This window comes from Excalfactoria chinensis, chromosome 1 (genome assembly GCF_039878825.1).
Source record: "Excalfactoria chinensis isolate bCotChi1 chromosome 1, bCotChi1.hap2, whole genome shotgun sequence".
Taxonomy (NCBI): Eukaryota; Metazoa; Chordata; class Aves; order Galliformes; family Phasianidae; genus Excalfactoria; species Excalfactoria chinensis.
The window spans coordinates 137,256,933-137,275,451 of NC_092825.1; the positions used below are offsets into that span (position 1 = coordinate 137,256,933).

The window sequence follows — 18,519 nt, forward strand, 5'->3', positions numbered from 1 at the left end:
CAAGATGACCATTTCTTCACTTTCCAGACATAACCACTTAGAATTACATTTTACCCTCTGACCCTCAACAGAAAACACATTAGCATCAAGTGAGTGCTGATGTGCCGTAAGAGATGTGGGCTCAGTGCCATACCCTGCTACAGGCTTCCCACTTGACATCTAACAAGTCCCTTGAACTCTGTACCTCCAGCCTCCACCTGGAAAACCAGACTTAGCCTCCAAATGCCTATGGCACGTAACTACTGTTGAAGCCTTCCATCCTTGGTGACAGAGGTCATCCAAGCATCCTGATGAACATGCTGGTGAGTTTGTTCTCTCCGAGCAAGGAACATCTTGCACCCTAGCTATTCTCAGCAGCTCGCTATATAACAGCACGAATCTTTGGGTTCTTCACAAGTACTGAGAACAGATACTTTAGAGCAGATACATCCAGCTTGCCAGCAGAAACAGAAAAGCCACTAGATTAGGCATGCATCATGGCAAGAGCAAAGAACGTCAGCATAAAGTTTGGTAATGTGTTGGAATAGGCTGACCGGGGAAGTAGCAAACACATCCAGGAACAGCAACTCCAAGATCCAGGCAGACATGGCAGTGAGGGACACTGTTAGTGGGTATGGTGGTGATGGGTAGATGTGATGATCTTAGTGGTCTTTTCCAACCTTAATGATTCTATGGGGGAGAATGCCAGCGATGTTGTCTCACATCAGCTACACAGCCCGGAGAGGAAGCCGCAGAGCTTACAGTATCTTAAAACACAAACAGACACAGATTTCTCCTCTTCCCTGGTTTCCCATGCAAAACTTTCACAAGGTCAGGAAGTCAGTTTGCTCTGAGGGTAAGGGAATGCATACAACCCTTTGCAAAGGAAAGGAAAAAAAAATGCAGATACCTATTAAAAGCAATATAAGCCTCTTTCACATCATAAAGCAAATCTGCCGAGTCCAACTGTTTTAGACTTTTAGTTTATTAAATTGCTGTGTTCATAAAACTTAAGTGACCCTAGCATGCATTACCATTTATCTAGCAATCCACACTTTGTCACAAGACGTTTCTCTTGGAACTGTATTCCTTAAGATGCAAACCTTCATAAGAATTATGGTAGGATTTAAAACATACTATAAACTCACTGCATAAGGTAGCACTGACAAGAGAGGAGGACAGAAAGTCACCAAATGGATTTGTACCAATTCAGATATATCAAAGTGCATGGCTGTAGGTGGGTTAGAGAAAAAGCTTTGAGACAAAAATATTGGTAGTACTTGAACTGGGAGAGCTGAATCAGCATCTTGCCCTTATGTAAAGCATGGAAACCAGCAAGAAATATATGGTAACAGAACTAGGTCTACTTTCCTACAGCTTTAGTCAATATGTAAAGCTAGTTTTTCCTTTTGTTCAGTTCTCTCTCAACTATTTTCCTCTCTGGTCTCTAATTAGGGTTGAGCACATGCCACAGCTTTTGCCCCACAGGCTGAGCACTAACAGGATCTCTCTCCCAGCTACAGCTCAGCAAGAACCTGAATCATTATTTGGATCCCTAATCCTCCCCAGACATCAAACTGTAGCATCACTGAGGGTGAAAGGGATCTCAGGTAGTCTCCAGTCCAATTCCCTGCTCAGACAAAGGTCTGCTAGGAGATTTTGACTAGCCTATGTGCAGTACATATAGAGTTGGCTGTTGCAAACCTCTAGCAAGGAACCTTCCACAACCTCTTCTGGAACTTGCCTCAGCACTTAATTTAGTTCAGCTTCACCACAGAATTCAAAGTTTATTGGCCGGTAACAGAGGAAGATGAAACAGACAACTGAGCTGCATAATGCTGGTTTCCATAGACAAAGGGTTGAGAAACAAATGTCAAAGCTATACAGCTATTAGTTTACGTTGAGGGATTGACAACCATACCTGTAGAACTCAAGGTGAGTGTATATCCAATCACTCTGAACGCAAAGTGACTTAAATAGATTTTACAGAAATTAACTGGAGCTCCGTGCATAAGTTAACAGCAACTTCAATCTCTTTTCCTTATTACATATGTAAAGGTTATTAGCAAATAGACAAGGTAAAAATTTTGGCTAGCATAAATGATCAAATGCATAAGCCCTTCCAAAGGGCCAGTTGATCACAATCCTGAAAAGCATTACTTCACTCTTCAAAGTAAATATATTACTTTCATCCATTTATAATCACAGATGAAAATCTCACTGCAAAACTTATTTAAACCATTCTAATAGGATTTTTTCTAGCTCATTAGAATTACACTTTTACAGCCTTCAAGAATAGGCCTAACAATTAATTCTTAACCTTCTTAGTAGCATCACCTGCTCCCAAAGGATTACAATTTAGGAACATCATGCCATTCCATCCAACTAAACCATGCAGCCTCTCAGTATCAAGGCAACAGACTTTTTACTCCAGTAAATCAGAGCTGCTGGTTTTTACCACTGCCCAGGTATACAGCCCAGGAAACAGATGCAAGCCTGGATCACAGAAGTCACAGATTGGAGAACAGCCCATATTAGAAAGGGCCTCAGAAGATCATCAGGTCTGACCTTAAATATTTATCTTACATATATAGTTCATATCTAACCAGATATGAATGGTGTTTCTACAGTGCCTTTTGATTTTCCACGAATTTGACTTATTGCAGTTACCTAGCTTCAAGTCACTTAAAATTGAAGGAAAAGATGAATAAATAACTGAATGAAGAGGCAAACAACCTGATGAACTTCTGCTCTCTCATCAATCCTCATGTTCATCCTCAGGCAGATGAATACCACAGTGTATGTGATGTGACACAGCCTGAAGAGCATTTGAGTGTCTAGTATGAAGCAGAGGCTTCCTTGTTACCCTAGTAACCACAGAATAATACAGCTTAACGTCCTTCAAGCTAATAAAAATATCCTACAAATGCTCATAAGGAAACTTTGAAAAAGAAATGTTCTGTTGAGACAGATTTCCTTCACAACAATGCAATCACATTACAACTCTGGGTATTATTTGTAAGATAGACAATTTTAAGGAGACTCTAAGCGAGTGTCAACACCAGAACAGAGAACCAATTTAGGAGATAATATAACTATTACCAATTTGTCTTTTTACTTCAGAAGCAGCACTATGTTTTCATATCTTTGTGATTATAATCAAGCTTTCTTTTAAAGATATATATAAGATTGTCACCAAGGAAAGCACACCGGGAACTTATGGGTTACAGACCCAGTTATTTCACTGACAGATATTCTGGAAGCCTCTTCACTCCTGCTCGAGTTTCTACCCATTACCTCCTAACTTGAAGAAAAAAACCACACCAACATCTTGCCATGACCTCACAGTTGGTGGGACTTATCTGAAATAATAATTTATTTAATTACTATGAGCCCGGTTTAGATAATTTGAACATTCTGAAGGACCACCTGGGATGAGCTGAGCAGCAAGAATGTTTCCTATCCAGAGTTTCTGGATAGGAAACAACTCAATATTAACAACTCAATATTCAATTTAGAGAAAACTGATCAGCCCATTAAGTGAAGTTGTTTCTTCACCTAAGCTTTATGTTTCAAGTTTGGGTTCATCTTCAAGTATTGAGTAGCTTCTCCCAACATACTATGTCTATTCTGAGAGTATCAGCATGATCTACTCATAATCTCCCTTCTATGTTAGAATCACATCTTAGGGTCATATCACAGAATGGCCTGTGTTGAAAAGGACCATAACGATCATCTAGTTTCAACCTCCCTGCCATATACAGGGCCGCCAACCACCAGACCAGGCTGCCCAGAGCCATGTTGATCAGAAACTTCTGACATAATTTTCTTAGGAAGTTATTTTGTTCTTTTTACAATAAGTTTCAATTACAGAAAAAATAAAATAAAATCATCTCACAAACTATTTCCTTCTAAATCAACATCCTGAATATACTGGACCATTCTAGTGTTCAGGATTCTTCTAGGAAGAAATCAATGTCTATAAAATTACACCAGATGTAGGAAATCTGGTACATAATGTGGAAAAAAATATTCCTCCTTATGTGCATTTCATATCTCATATTTGTGCAACTATTAAAATGAAGTCAGCTAGAATGAGGAACTCGGGTATGCTCAAGATCCCAGATGTTGAACTATTTATATTATAATTCATGCACAAATGTTAATTTCTTTGTGTTTTGTCTAGGTTAAAGAAAAATTAAGCTTTCCCCAGATGAGTTTCACTAACATGACTGACAGCCATTTCATTTGCTACAAAAACACTCTGTGGTACCTATACCACCTTGAAAGTGGCCTTATTCTGCACATGTTCTACCCTATTGGGCCACGTCTCCAGCAGGAAGACCAGCTGCCAGGCCTCCATCATCCCTCAGCTACCCATGAGGCCACATCGCCAGGGCTCTATCTGCCTGGCTGCTCAGCCTGGTGTCACAATCACCAGCACTGCCATGGCTTCTATCAGGCAAAAAGGTGGAGGACTCAGCTGGCAGGAAGGGTGGGCTTTGCTACATTACAGTGAGAACAAGTGCAGGAGAAGGGAAAATAAGATAACTTCCACAACAAAAGTCTACACCTTTCAGTGACAGCTTCTCTTCAGAGAGAAGGAAAAAAGAAATAAGGCAGGCGAGCCAAAGTCATTTCTTTAAGACTGTAAATTCCCACACAGGCACCAAGTTTGTACAGCTTGAATTAGTGAGGAAAACGGTTAGGTTTATCTGAAGTGAGATCAAACAATGTGGCTTTACTAAACTCGTTCAGAAAGTTACTTAGTGATGAAAATCCCATCCAGAAAGAATGGTAATTTGTAGACCTAACCCTCAAGAGTGGTAGTCATAATGGTAAGAAACTACTTGAGAAAAGGCTGGATTCCTTTTGAGGATGTCTGTATTTAAAGAACCACACACCCAGTGTCCATAACACTTTCCTTGTTGAATTGCTAATCGGTAACCAGAATTTCTGGAAAACAGTCCACTAATTGTTTTTCTCCACATTAAGTTGCCCTATGCAGAAAGGCCACTTCAATTAACACGAAGGTGTGTGGGGTTTGAAGCCCAGACTTTTCCCAGTCCTTTTAATCTAACCGCGTTTATTGCTGACAGATAAAGTCTTTCAAAGGAAGGTGTTTTGATCATCTTGGAGAGAAGAATGCAGACTTCAATTACTGACCCAATTATCCCAGTGAGGAAGGCAACACAACTGCTTAATTTTAGAGTAATAAATGATTTCCAAGGTGTACCTTTTCAGTTTTCATCCAAGACAGAGCTTCCCACTGATCCTCTCTGGAAGGCTGAGCTACCAGGACTGGAGTCACTATTTGTGAATAAAAGTTAACTGCGGGAGTTCAGAACACATTAAGACCAGCAATCTACCACCTCTGGGCAGCATGTTTTACTCTTGAATATGCATATCAAATCTAAAAAAAAAAAAACAGAAAAATGCTCTTTTTTTTTTGGTATACATTATCTAGATAGAGTTGCTAGGGTTGGAATGGGATAAAGAAAAAAAACACCAAACAGGATATTCTGCAATAAACAACAAATCATTAGATGAACAAGCTCCTGAGAATCTGCATACGAAGTACTGGGTAACTGATTTAAAACATGTATATCCTATTTTCTCTCCCATGGTGAGTATACAAGGTAGCACTCCTTTTCAGAGATGAAAACTTTGTAACCCCAGCCTTCCTCCTAATGGGCCCACCTCAAGCATAGGGCTGCACCATTGCAGGCCACAGGTCACCCTCTTTCCTTCTTCATCGTGTGTTCCAGAGCAATTCTGATCTAGAAGACTGAGTATCCTGACCTCAGCTTTCTTTACAACTCATTTGCCTTTTCAGAACAGTCACATTGTACACTTTAGTAGGAAAACTGAACAATGTGGAAATGTTTGATCAAAGAGTTATAGAAGTGGGAAGAGGCAGCAGCCAGGAGGGGCTAATTTTCTATCCTCAGATCAGACACCACAAGGCTAATCGTGAGCTTCTTGCGATAGAATTCTGCAGTAGATAAAGGTATTTTGAACATACACTTCAGGAGAATGCTTGTAGGTTTACACTGTCATCCAGTGTCAAACATCACGTCCCCTTGAAAACGGGCCCTAAGGTTAGTTACATATTCACACAATGTGTCCCATCTATAAAGCACTATCACTGACCTGCAGATGAACACAAGGGAACTACACGCCCAACAGTGCAAATCAGGAAGGTGGAAAGAGCAGCATCAGTCCACCAGGAGACCGTCCAAGGACTGTGTTTGCTCACTGCCGTTCTTGAAAACCACCTTATAGCACAGGTGCAGAGCAAGTCCGGCAGTTCTTTTGTTTGCTGAATCAGAGGTCAATGCGGAGCCAAGCATAAGGCCTGGAGGCAGCAGGGCGATTTCCACAATAGCTGCAGTCCTTTAAATAAAAACCGGTACTTGGAGTGGTAATAGGAACAGCACTCCTCACCAACAGCTGCTGACAGACTCATCTGATGAGCAGATTTAGCATCTGAATGTGGCTGCTGTGAAATGTGGTTACAGAGAACACCAGAAGTGTTAGAAGAGGTTCGACTAAAAACTGCTCAATGGTAAACAGATTACTCAGAGGTTTGCAGCAGCTACATAAAAAAACAAAAACAAACCGTAATACTTCAGTAAGCAAAAGAGAGTACACAGATGCTGATGGGAAAGATTTCAACATACCAGATGAAAGACCATTAAATATCCAAAGAGTACACGAACAATTATGATCTGATCCACGATGTCACCTTGTAAAGGCAGAGAGTTCTTCACACCTACTCCCGTCATAATCAAACCAGATGCTGACCCTATCAAGAAGCAGCAGACTGGCTTCTCCACAACCTGAACAGAATTGGGGAATACTTGGATCCAGTCAAACTCCAGAACATGCAGTCATGTCTGCGTTTTCTGAAACGTGGTCAAGGATCAGAGACCAGCAGGCTTCCTCTTACCTCCCACAGCCAACCTTTAACAGCTACTGGAGAAGCAGATGATACTGAGATTGTCTGCTGAGAGTCCACAGCTTTAATGTTAAGTAAGGCTGCAGATAACCAAGCTGGGGAAATACAGCAGAGAAGGACGTGAAGACTAACCTAACATGCTTCCTCAAGCTCAATACTTGACATTAAAAGCTGTGGCCTCTCAACAGGCTACCTCAGCATCACCTGCTACCCAGTTTCTTCCTACAGGAGTCTATCATTCCTCAGACAGTATTTGTACAAGGACAGCCACACAAGTAGATTCTACTCCAAATATAACTTTATAATCCGCAATGTAACCTGTGCATAGAACTTGATTTTAAGGAAGGAAGACATTTGAACAGTGGTAAATATAGTCTTGTGGAGGATGTAAAGCTTTGGTTTATCTGAGGGACTGACAACAAATCTCAGAAGAAACAGTTTCCAAAGAACAGAGAGAACAGTGTGGACTTTGTAATCAGGTCTCTGTTCTACTCACTGTTCTATATTGATAAAATATATGCAAACCGTGTTTAGGAATTACCTTGCTCAGAACATAATGAATGAAGCTGATCTGAAAAATCATGAGACAAAGCAGGAGGTTCAGCTTGGGGAAGGCTCTGGAGAGACCTGACAGTGGCCTTTTGGTATCTGAAGGTGGTGTATAAGAAAAAAGGGGACAGACTCTTTAGCAGGGTCTGTTGTGGTAGGACAAGGTGAAATAGTTCCAAAGTAAAGGAGGAGGGAGTTAGACTGGATATAAGGAAAAACGGTTGGTTTTGTTTTTTACCATAAGGGTAGTGAGGTACTGGAATGGGTTGCCCAGATAGGCTGCAGATGCCCCATCCCTGAAGACATTCAGGTCAGGCTGGATGGGGCGCTGAGAAACCTGATTGGGCTGTTAAGTATTCCAGTTGGGAGTTGGACTAGGTGATCTTCAAAGGTTCCATCCAAATCAAATGATTCTATGATTAAGAGAGAAAAGCATCCTGGTAGCAAATATTTCAAGGCTTGAACATAAAGTTGACATATATGAGCTCCCTGAGACTCCAGAAGAACTTAAGTAGGTGCATCTCAGAGTCTGCTCCACAGGATTCCTGCTTACCCACTTCAGTTCCTGCAAGGCAATATCTAAGATTTTCTTCAAGTGACCTAGCTGCTTGAAGGCTTACAGCTGCCATGCCCCATTAGCCACATACTGGAACCACAATGCTTACCTGAGCTCTCCTGGGATTTATAGATCAGGCCAGCAAGCAGTTCAGTCCCTCAGGAGGCCTAATTGACTAAACACCCATTTGTGAATCTAGTAATGCAACAACGTGGAAGTGCTCACTAAAACCAACAGATAACACTTCCACACAAAACCATGCAAGTAACAGGAAGTCGTAGCAGTGCAGTTTCTCTCATCTCGCAGCAGTGCAGCAGCTGCAGCTCTGATGAAGGACAGGCACCTTTTTTAGTCTCAGGAGCTTCTCACTTGCCTTTTCCAAGAGAAAGCTACAAGCAAGGGTAAGGAAAATGCTCCAATCTTCCCGTTACACAAATACATGAGGACAAATTCACAATTTCCAAGGGAACGACAGAAAAAGATTAAGTGTACAGTACAGACAGTAACCTAAAGAAAAATAGCAGGGACTGAAACAGAGATTTCTCAGTACTGTTTATTCACTTTATATTAAAACGTCACTGTAAAAAATCACAAAACCAATCCTCTGAACACCAAACAAGATACCAAAGGACTCCTCTTATCCAAGGACCACAGCATTTCAGATAAAGGTCAACTGTTAATCTGTGATGGTATATGGGTTTCCCATCTTCCTCCCATACTGTTTGAACTTCTGTCTTTTAATTAGTGAGAGGGCCTCCCTCTGAGGAGTAAGTAAGGAGATGGGTGTTTGCTCCAACAAGACCGCACACTTCTGTGTACAGCAGGTTCCTAAAGAATCAGCACACAACAACACCAAGCTCTTTTGCAATACCCACTTCTCATGTAAGTTCCTCCCTATCCATAGGGCCAGAAAAGGGAAGACTGAAACTGGAGAAGATATAAAAACACATTGTCTCCAGTGCATAACATGTTCAGTAAAATCAACATCAGGAATCACTGTATCTGTTCTGGTTTGGACAATCTCCTGCACATTGAGTACAATAATGAAGCCACCCTCATCCTTGCCCCCAAATCCCCCGCTGTATAGAGAGGAAGTTATCTGTTGAACGAAGCAGATGGAAGAGGTTTAAGTGGTACCAACTGATCCCCTCTCCCCCTCAAAACTTAATAACATGCCAGCAAAAGCAATGGAAGAATTCATTCCAAATCACTGCTGGGATTTCAATTGGGGAACGCAGCATTACCCCAGCAGAAGGTGACTCATAGTTCTCTCTTTCAGGCATTGTAGGGAGTAACCTGCATGTCAGCTACAAAGAATCTCACTGTTTCTGAGACTAGCAGAGCAGATGCCTTCCTCAAGCAGTGAGATGCAGAGCCCGGATTTGATCAGGATCAGGAGCATTTGGACCAGTTAGACTGTTTTGTTTTTTCTGAGGCTATGGAAGGCATCTGAGAGAATGCTCCAGAAGAAACATTTCAAGGTGATCATCTTCAGCTCTCCAAATTCTTATCAAAAAGAAACTGAAATCCTAAAGCTAAAAACAACAATTCCCCCCTGCCACTCCCCCCCCACTTCTGACCCTTTTGCAGCAAAAGAGGAGCAAAATGGGAGCAACCTGGAGATAGAAGATGACTACCAGGAAACTCTTCATGACATTAAGTCCTCTTGGCAATAGAATAACACACACAGCCTGAAAACATACCTTCAGAAAGAAGTAAAAAAATACACCAAGAAAACCCCCCAGTATACAAGTTAAGGACTGCTGTCTGGTAGCTCACAAGACACACCTGCAAGATTCTGTACTATGTCCAAATGCAGTAAAACACAGAGGTGGGTGGAGGAAAAAACAAAGATTCTGCCCCCCCATGTGTAAGCTTTTAGGACAACGGCATAGAAGCAAAACCTTTCAGAATCCTTGTTTTACTCTGACAAAACCAGTGAGCTTCTAAAATTTAACACTGAAAATATTGAGAGGAAATTGCAGATGAAAAGCAGTTCTTGAGAACAGATTTATGCATTTTCTAAAGGGATCTTATCAAGTTCACGTCTTATTTTCGAAAGAAAAAAAGAGCCTACTGATTTTCTTGCATATTTATAAAATGTTTCAAGTAAGACTTTGTGAAGCAGTTAAAAAGATGTTATAGCAATGTGAGAAACTGCAAGCAGATCTCATCAGAAGAAAGTAGGTTGATTAGTCTTGGCTTGTGCTCTACCCTGTGAAATACACTAGGAGTAAGAGGGCAAATGGCACCCACAGCCTCCTACCAAAATGCAAACTAGCTTGTCAAAGCAAGCTCACACACCGCCCAGAGGTGATCTATGCGGCTATTTCTTGAAAGCACCTTTTTCTTGCAGCTCATCTGGAAACCGGGACTGACTCCCTCACAACATGCAGGGCACTTCAAGTTCAGTGCCCTCATCCAATTCAGTGAGATCCAAATCATTTCCAGCTCAAATTAAATTGCAGTGGAGTCGATACTCACATGGGAATCTCCAACGCTATTAATCTTTGGTTAAGGTGGCTCGCTGCTAAGCAGAACCACAATGGGAACCTCAAGAAAGAAACACAACTCTTACTTTACAGAACTATTTCACCACAGACAACTATAGCAATTGATTGCTTTACTTTAAAATGCTTTGATAGTGTTTGTCTCATTATCCAGATTTTTTGCTATGGCAGCAACTATATCTTAAAAGATGTTGAAGGTCTATCCGCACAACTTCAGCAATCATAGAATCACAGAATGGCCTGGGTTGAAAAGGACCTCAATGTTCACCTAGTTTCAACCCCCCTGCTATGTGCAGGGTTGCCAGCCACCAGACCAGGCTGCCCAGAGCCACATCCAGCCTGGCCTTGAATGTCTCCAGGGATGGGGCATCCACAGCCTCCTTGGGCAACCTGTTCCAGTGTGTCACCACCTCTGTGTGAAAAACTTCTTCCTAATATCTTACCTAAACCTCCCCTGTCTCAGTTTGAGACCATTCCCCCTTGTCCTGTCACTGTCCACCCTCGTAAACAGTTGTTCTCCTGTTTATACACTCCCTTCAAGTACTAGAAGGCCACGATGAGGTCTCCCCAGAGCCTGTATGTTTCAAAAGAAGCTAGTCAACAATAAATACACATCTTCTACTTTTTTGCCCTTCACCTGACACTATCTAGGGTAGTTTTCACCTAACCAAGGCAGTTAAGCATCACCAGCATCAAATTTAAAGAGCACAGCATCAACTAGCTGAGCTAGCTCCATGACATAAACCATAAACGTTAGAAAAGGATAACACTCCTATCACACCGATAATTCTGTTGTCTAGACTAGGATTTAAGACAACACAGCTGCTGAAACACAGCCCATTGACAACGAAATGCAATGGAGTTGCAGCCATTGTTGTAACTGCACCTAGACTGTACCGTTTGCCTTAGAGCAGCAGGAACTGGGGACTAACTCCATATTGGAAACTTTCGAGGAGGAAAAAAGAAAGCAGGAAGCTAATGATTAAAGAAGGAGATAACCACAGTTCTTGTTGCCTTAATCATGCCAATCTCTGTACAAGCCACTACGTGCCAAGATAATTTAGCACTGCAGTCCTATTTGCTTCCCCTATTCCCACTCGAAACATTATCATCACATCCCACCTACACAATTTACAAGGGGGTGGGAAAAAAAAATTAAAGACGTTTGAACAACACTTGCAATATTTGCGAAGTTTAATAAGCAGTAACTGCAGGTGTGCTCTTGGCTGCACAAAAATAAAACAATCTTAAATCGAATTAAGGGGAAAACAAGAAGAATGGATCTAACAGTTCTGGGGCAGACGCTTACTCGGGCGTTTCAAATTGTACTCATCTTAAAAACTCTCAATTGTCATAGAAAAGCCATTTTTAAAGTTTCAGGCTGAAGAGAACGCCTGCTAACAGAAGAGATTCGGCTGAACGAACTGGTACTCGGAATGTTTTATTTATGACCAAAACAACAAAATGTGTTTCTTCCATATAGTAGCCAAGTGAAGAGCACACAATCATGGTTATTTTGAAAGAAAAGATGCGAGTTACTGCCAACTGTGTCGGCTATATGAAAAACAGTACTTAGAGAATTATTGTTGTCTACATATCAAAGGCAAAACAGAAACTCTGGTAAGCAATGATTTTTTGAGAGAATTTTCCAAGCACTCACTGCGAAATCTGTCAAAACAGCTTAATGAAGAGCAAGACAGAAGATATTCAGCCCCAAGCATTAACACGTATTATTGCACTAAACTACGAAAGCCATTAAAGCCACTGTTGCATTCAGTCTTTAACACATTACATAGCATTCTTGCAGCACAGACACAATCAAGAAACACCGCATGACTGAAGACAAATCTTGCCCCATACTGTTTCACTACTTGACCATTTTAGCTGTCCATACATATTCACACACCTCCACAGCGCCATAAGCTACAGCAGCAATGAAGACCTGAAAAGAGAAGGTGACCCTGCTAAGTGACAGAAGCATCGTTAAGAGTTATTTAAAGAAGATACACTGCGATCTAAACAAGCACCATCTAAAAACATATAGAAAAGGCATTTGCCTACCTGGCATTCTCAACGGAAGTCCAAAGAAACACCCAAAAAAGCAGGAAGGGATAAGAGAGAACTCAAAGTATCATGGAAGCGAGTGGGGAAAAAATATGAACCAAGGGAAGACAAAGCATGAAATTCAGTTAAAAAGCTTTAGCAGGAAAATACTAAAGGCAGTATGTTCCAAGGACGCGTGAACACTTTAAACATCTGACTTTCAGACTAAGTTGAGCAACTTCAAAATCATCTTCTATAGCTTAAAATTGTGAGCTGTCAGATGGTTTTTTTGGAGGACCGTCTATGTATGAATTCCCCGCTTGAATCAAGAAACCTATAATTTTGTCTGACAGAATTATTTCATTCATTTCAACTTAAAACAAAGGCGGATTGACTTAAAGAAAGAAAGAAGTCTGGCAGTTATTTAACAAAAACACAAAGAAAAGCTAAAAGTTGAAGTTTCAGATGAAACAAATTTTAGAGCAATGCCCTGTATCCTGCAGTTGGGTACTCCTCCCCCTGCAACCAGTTGTGATGTCCCTTCAAGTTGAAGCAGTGAAAAGGGCTGCTATGGGTCTCCTACTGTACTTAAAATACTTTAAATGCAGTGTCTGAAGCCCAGATCATGTCAGAATTCTACCCAGTTTCCCATGTTTTCTCAGAAATAGGTGCACTCATTAAAAAAATCTCTTGATCTGTTCTTGCAATAATGTGGTTTCACCCAACAAGCACATAAATAGGTGTCAGCTTGGCCTGGCAGGCTATGGAGAACGTAGACCATGCTTATTACCTGCTCTGCCTTTTCCATTTGAAGATGAATAATCAATTCACTACACCAAGATCACAACAAATGCCTTCTTGCTAGAAAGACTTAAGGATTTCAGTCTCTTCTTATTTCTACCATCTTTGCATGGATAGCATCTATGAAAATCTCTACGCATTTGCTTTGTTCATTTGCAAATAGTGCTTCAGAAGAGCAGTGTTTTCCAAGTTTAAGTCCCACTGGGTGTTTACCTATTTCTTCCTGGAAGGCCGGAACCTGTTTGCTGTCAAATGTGTTATAGCACTGCTTCATGAATATCAGTCTAAATGGAACTTCCATCAGTCAAAGAGAAATACACAGGACTTCATAATAGCTGGGGTTGCACCAGGTGGTTATTTCCAGAACCTGAGGTTGGACCAGAAGATCTCCAGAAGTCTCCTCCAGCCTTAACCATTTTGGGATTCTGTGAGCACTGGTAAATTCAACCTAGTCCAAAGAATATTAACTGAAGCAAAGAGCTAAAGAACAAAATAAACTATTTAATCTCTTCAAAACTTATACTGATTGACAGCCATTTTTTATCATCATATTATCTAGTTTTAACAAGGATATGGACCCCAATGTGCTAAATGATCATTGAGTAGAAAGCATTTAATCTTTACAGCATTTGGAAAACAACGTTTTTCAACTAGACATTTGAGCAATTTGTAATTCCAAGTATAGTTTTCCAGACTTAATCACCATTAAGTCACTTAAATACATCAATTATCATTGACTCAAGATGCTGATTTCACAATTAATACATTCCAATAACCACTTCTCTCATATGCTTTAAATTGCCACACAGAATCCCTAGACCAGGAGGCAGATTTTCATCCTGATGGTGAACACTGCCACAAAGAACGCTCAGTTTAGGCACGTCCTTGTGATATTTCTTCTTAATATACCTACGCTGTTCAGCCTGCGTTTTCAGTCAACCTAAATTAATGTTTTCTGGTCTTTGTTTCCTAGAGAAGAAAGCGGTAGATGAATTAAAATTTAATATTTACTTGTTTTCCCACTACTTGAAACAAAGCATTTCCCAAGAGTATCGCTACAAGTATTATCTAGTAGATTCTCCAAGACACGAACACAACAGTCCCGTCTTCATAACACCAGTCGGATGTCTAGAGAAACTACAGCAATAGAAGAACAGCAAACCAAGTGGGTAAGGTGGTTATTTCTGTGCTTTAGTTTCTGCTTGAACAGAAATGAGAGCACTTTTCTATTCCACGGGGTTCTAGTAAAAATGGACATAGTGAGCTACCACATGAAAAATATGATGCTGGGGTATGTGCCATCTTCCCAACGCTACCACCTCTCAGCGTTTGGAAGTATTCATCCTTAAGAATTGGAAGAGCCAAGGTTTAAGAGACAGACTTGGCACAAGCGGGATCCAGAAGCTGGTATTAGGTGCCTCAACACGTGGGGTTTGAAAATGCATTTCAAACTGCATTGCGAGTAGGAGTTCCCAAACCAAGCTTATCTATCATCACCAGTGATAACTGCTTCAAACAAGCACAGAAGTGCCCTCAAGTTCCCAAATCCAGACAGCAAACCTATGCCTTTGACTCGCTCTGTACAACTCGATGCCTCACACTGAGCCACCACACATCCTTCATTCTCCTTTTCTGATTACATTCTTCAACATGCAAAACAAGGCTGCCACTGCTTCATTTTTTCAACAGTTTCTTTCTCCCCATGTACTTGTGCTAAAGCATATCTTCCGATAAGCATGGCTGGCTGGCAGCACTGCAAGGACAAGCTGACTGCAAACGTGATTGCTTTGTACATCACAAGCTACGGCCAAGTCACTTATCGGGTAGGAACTCCTGTAAGAAGCAGCACCTGAAGGAGGAAGACTACCAGCTATGATTCTGTACCACCACAATCTTCCATCCAACACTGGTAGCATGCTTAGCTATGGAAAAACTCCATCCTACAGCACAGGAAGCACTTCTAAATCCTTTCCCTTCTGCCCATCTTATGTCTGATCAGAAAGGGCTGGCAGTGCACCCATCTACTCAAGCACTGACAGGACTTCTGCACTGAAGGTAGTGCTTTGATTCATCCCCAGAAAGATCTGGACAAAAATATTATGTTAATTTGGAAAAGGCAGTTTAGACTTAAACCAAAATCTTGCACTAAAGGACTTTCATTACCTGTTAAAGGCAATGGAGGCACCCTCCACTCTTCTTGCTAAAGCTGTGCACCACACCTGAAAGGGATGCAAAGCTCCCACACTAAGCAGTACAAAAAGAGCTAGACTTTTAGTTATGCCATTAGGAGACTTCTCTGGAAACTGGGAGACCTGGATTTCAATCCTGTTTAGGCCTATTAATGCATTGTTTTTTTTTAACATTAAATAGCCATTGAGTAGAAACTACAGAGGCAACAGCTACCTTAACTGCTTCTAACCATTCGCTTCAGAGTTGAGTGAAGGTCTACATCTTCCTCTCCCTGCTGGCCCTGTCAACACATTATTCATTCCTCTAATGTAAAACAACTTCATCAGGTGGAATGAAGGCCTTCCTTCGCTTAGTTTGGTCTGGTATGTGGTTAGACCAGGGAGGCAGAAAATTGAAGCCTGTATCTCAACTTGAAGAGGAAATTTCACCTGGCTTTTCTACTTCACATGGAAAGTAGCTCCCTGCTTATATAAGAACACAAGGATACCTTCATCAGAAACCAAGAGCAGGGACAACATGTAAAATATAAAGATACCCACAGGTTATGAGACCTCATTGATCCGTTCTCAGGTCCGCTGATAACTCAGAGATGGTTTTGTATCAATATAAGCAAACACTTGGTTTTTCTAGGTACGCATCCTGCAGAATCCCTGGGTAAATCAGACTGCGATTACCTGCCCTTCAGTAAGGATTAAATGTCTTTGTGCAGCTGCATTTTATATATAAGAACTACTTGCACAGGTGCATATCTTTGAATACGCATTCTTCCAGTTCAGCTCGCACCCCTGTTACTGGTTAAACTGACAGTACATCACATCTCATACATTGCCTGCTAGCTCCAGCAAGCTCTGAAACAAAACAACAACAAACCCACAAACACACCGTGAGGTACGTTGGCTAGGGAGCGTCTGGTACACTTTCAATGTTAAAAAGTGAATTAGAAGATGTGGTTTCTGCAAGTCAACAGCATCTCCCTTCCAACCGCAGCTCGCTTACAGGCATCAGGACTGGCTAGAACCAGGATTTCAGCTGTTTTTTGGTTACTTTGCATACAGGAAATCTAGAATTAAAGCGTTGCTGGTATGTCTTTCACCAGGAACCTCGCTGCAAGCCAGAAGTTGAAGCCTTGCGGCACAAGACACAACAGAATAAGAACAAGAGTGGCATTCAGACCTACCCAAGCAGTGCTGAGTCAATGTAAGTATGGAAGTGGCAGTCACTTTCTATTCTGTTTCAGCATCTACAGATGTCAGTTCGGGTCTGAGCACGGCTGCAAGCCGTGAGAGCCACAGCACTCAGACACTGACAAAGCACGGGGAAACCAAAGGCTAACGAGCGCGTAACGCCTACCTTCACTACTTGCAGAAAAACCTCTTCTTCTATAACGTTTGCATGCATGGCAAGGATCGCAAAGGTAAAGAAAACGAAGTTATTTTGAACTCAATACAGAAAATACGTTGCATCAGTCTTGACACCCCCTACGAAAAAGTTAAGGCACGTATCAGGGAAGCAGAAAGTTGCAACCCTCCCGAAGGCCTGGGCCCTGCCTGCCCTTTTCCCTGCCCAGTTTCACCACAGCGCAGCCGGACGCACGGTGCCGGCTCTACACGGACCACGCGAGCCCGGCAGCCGCAGTCCAGAACGCGAAAGCCGTGCCGGCGGCCCGTTCCCCAGCTGCCTCCGGCTCCCGCACCGCTCCCTCCCCGTCGGGCATTGGCAGCGCCGTGCCCGCGGCGGTGCTCCCGGCGGCATTCCCTCGTCGCGCTTCCAGCCCTCCGCCCGCCCGGCAGCGCAGCGCCGACAGCGGCGGGGGCTCCGCCGCGGGCCCGCACCCGGCACGGCGGCCGCGGGGAAGCGAGGAGAGCGCGGGCCCGGCCTGCGGGCGGCTCTCCCCCCGTCCACCCGGCCGCGAGGGGCACGGAGGCCCCCGACCCCCCGCCCGGCCCCGCGGGGACAACGGCACCTCTTGACGCGGATGATCTGGTCGCGCATGGGGCGGATGTCCTGGAAGCTCTGCTGGTTGACCAGGCTGTAGACCAGGATGAAGCCCTGCCCGTTCTTGATGTAGAGGTCCCGCATGGAGGCGAACTGCTCGGTGCCCGCCGTGTCCAGGATCTCCAGCACGGAAGGCGACGCGTCCACCTCGATCTCCTTGCGGTAGAAGTCCTCGATGGTGGGGTCGTACTTCTCGATGAACGTGCCGGTCACGAACTGCACCGTGAGCGCCGACTTCCCCACCCCGCCCGAGCCCAGCACCACCACCTTGTACTCGCGCATCCTCCCGGCGAGGCGCGGACCGCCCGCCAGCCGCCGCCGCCGCCGCCCGACCCGCACCTGCCGCCCGGCTCCCCCTCCTCACCCCCCCGCCATCGGCCGCCCCCGCCCGTTCCGCGCCGCTCCCGCCGGGTGCTGCCGGCCGCGGGGCCGCGCTCCCGGGCTGCGGCGCTGGCTGAGGTGGGGCGCCCGCCCCGCCCCCTCCTTCCCCGGTCGCCACGGCAACAGCCAACCGGACGGCGCGCGCCGGCGCGCGCGGAGGGGCGGGGCGGGGTGGAAGAAAGAGCGGGGTGGAGGGAGTCACGTGGCCCACCCCGCCGCTTCCCCCGCCCGGCGGCGCCGGCCAACGGGAGAGCGCGTTGGCGCCACGTGACTCCCGGGAGCGGCGGCCGCTCGGCGGGCGGCGGTTTCCTCCCGGCCCTCGCCCTGCGCTGTCGCCTTGGAGACAGCGGCCCCGCCCACGCAACCCCCCGAGCCGCTCCGCGGGCCGGCTTCGCGACACGCGCTTCCCGCTCGACCAATCGGCGGCCGCGCCGCTGTCACGCGGCGGGAGGGTTGAGCCAATGGCAGGGCGAGGATGGGGGCCGAGCGGGGCGGGGTCGGCGCTGGGCGGGGTCACGGCCGGAAGTGCTGATCGGGGGCGCGTGGCGGCGGGG

The 18,519-nt window shown here is 44.1% G+C and overlaps 1 protein-coding gene across 1 annotated transcript in view; it reads right to left on the reverse strand.

Annotated features, from left to right (window-relative positions):
* RAP2A (RAP2A, member of RAS oncogene family) overlaps positions 1-17,993 on the reverse strand; it is a 32,827-nt gene extending 14,834 nt beyond the window's left edge. Inside the window, exon 1 of the mRNA XM_072348299.1 lies at positions 17,553-17,993. Within this exon, the coding sequence (XP_072204400.1) occupies positions 17,553-17,866 (314 nt within the window). The 5' untranslated portion in view covers positions 17,867-17,993. The remainder of the gene's footprint in view (positions 1-17,552) is intronic.
* Between the last annotated feature and the right edge of the window lie 526 nt (positions 17,994-18,519).